Raw genomic sequence first — 1161 nt, 5'->3', positions numbered from 1 at the left:
GAGTTGCTGCCATGTGATTGGCTGATTAGAAATTAAGTGTTAACGAGCAGTTGGACAGGTGTACCTAATAAAGTGGCCGGTGAGTGTATATTCCATGTTATCATTCTGGGGTGTTGTGTGTAAAAGTTTGTGGAAGAAAACAAATTTCTCCCATTTTGGAAAAAGGCTTCCTGCAACATACAATCTGGAAAATGAAACACACTGAATACTTTTCGGATGCACCGTACAAAGAAAACATTACTAAAACAATCTAGGCTTACCCTGACGATTCTTTCGTATTCTCTTCGCCCTTTGAATTTCTTTTTTGCATTCTGTGATCTTCTCATGTGCAGACATGATGTTGTGTTCTGCAATGGGAGGAAAAAGACTAAGCGTTAATTGCAAAAAAGGTATATCACATGTTAAGGCTAATCGAAACTAAAATAACTATTTGTTTAAATCCAAACCTTACCTATGTTAGAGTATATCTTCTCATAATTTTCCATTTCACGAAGATTCATGTCATAAACCATCAGAGTCTTCCCCATGGAGAACTCACACTGAGCCAGAGTCCCRACCATCCTCTGGTACTGAGTGAACCTACACACAACAAAGAACACACGYTCACTCACATCAAGTTGTCTTGTTGCATTTTTAAAATTTAACGAAGAAGATATTTTTTCCACAAAGCCCATCATTTGGACAAAGAACTGAGATGCTTTACAAAAGGCAAGCCATTGTTTTTACCCTTCCTCCGGTGTCCCAGGCGAGTTGCACCATTTAGTGAAACTTTTCAGCAGCAGATTTATTCGACGGTCATCTCCAGCTCCGTCACCGTCAATAAGAAGACGTTTTCGTATAACTTCATCTGCAATGTTAGAGACAGAAGCAGCTGAAAAACCAACAGCCACGCCAGAAAAACCTGAGTGACACTAGGCTAAAAAAAAAATGCTAGCTTTGCTAGCTGACGAGGGTACTGCTCAGAAAATGTACCGTCTGAGTAAAAAAAAAAGGTTATATTTTAAAGAACAAATATGTTCTATACGGATGTCTAAAAAGCCGTGTCAACTTTACACTTATAGATTTTGAAACAGAAGCTGACATTTTTACATTATTTTGTTACCTTACCATCTGTTACAGCTCCCATTATGTTGCTTTTCTTCTTCGGTTTATTTTTGGAAG

At 38.1% G+C, this 1161-nt stretch overlaps 1 protein-coding gene across 1 annotated transcript in view; it reads right to left on the bottom strand.

The window, feature by feature from the left end:
- thoc7 (THO complex 7) overlaps positions 1–1161 on the bottom strand; it is a 4189-nt gene extending 3028 nt beyond the window's left edge. The window contains exons 1-4 of the mRNA XM_014009872.1: positions 1108–1161; positions 727–847; positions 452–579; positions 261–347 (exon numbers count right to left, since the gene is read on the bottom strand). Coding sequence (XP_013865326.1) covers positions 261–347; positions 452–579; positions 727–847; positions 1108–1126 — 355 coding nt within the window. The 5' untranslated portion in view covers positions 1127–1161. The remainder of the gene's footprint in view (positions 1–260; positions 348–451; positions 580–726; positions 848–1107) is intronic.

Source organism: Austrofundulus limnaeus, unplaced genomic scaffold (genome assembly GCF_001266775.1).
Source record: "Austrofundulus limnaeus strain Quisiro unplaced genomic scaffold, Austrofundulus_limnaeus-1.0 Scaffold62, whole genome shotgun sequence".
Taxonomy (NCBI): Eukaryota; Metazoa; Chordata; class Actinopteri; order Cyprinodontiformes; family Rivulidae; genus Austrofundulus; species Austrofundulus limnaeus.
The sequence above is the reverse complement of the archived record's forward strand: the minus strand, read 5'-3'. Positions and strand labels throughout refer to the sequence as shown.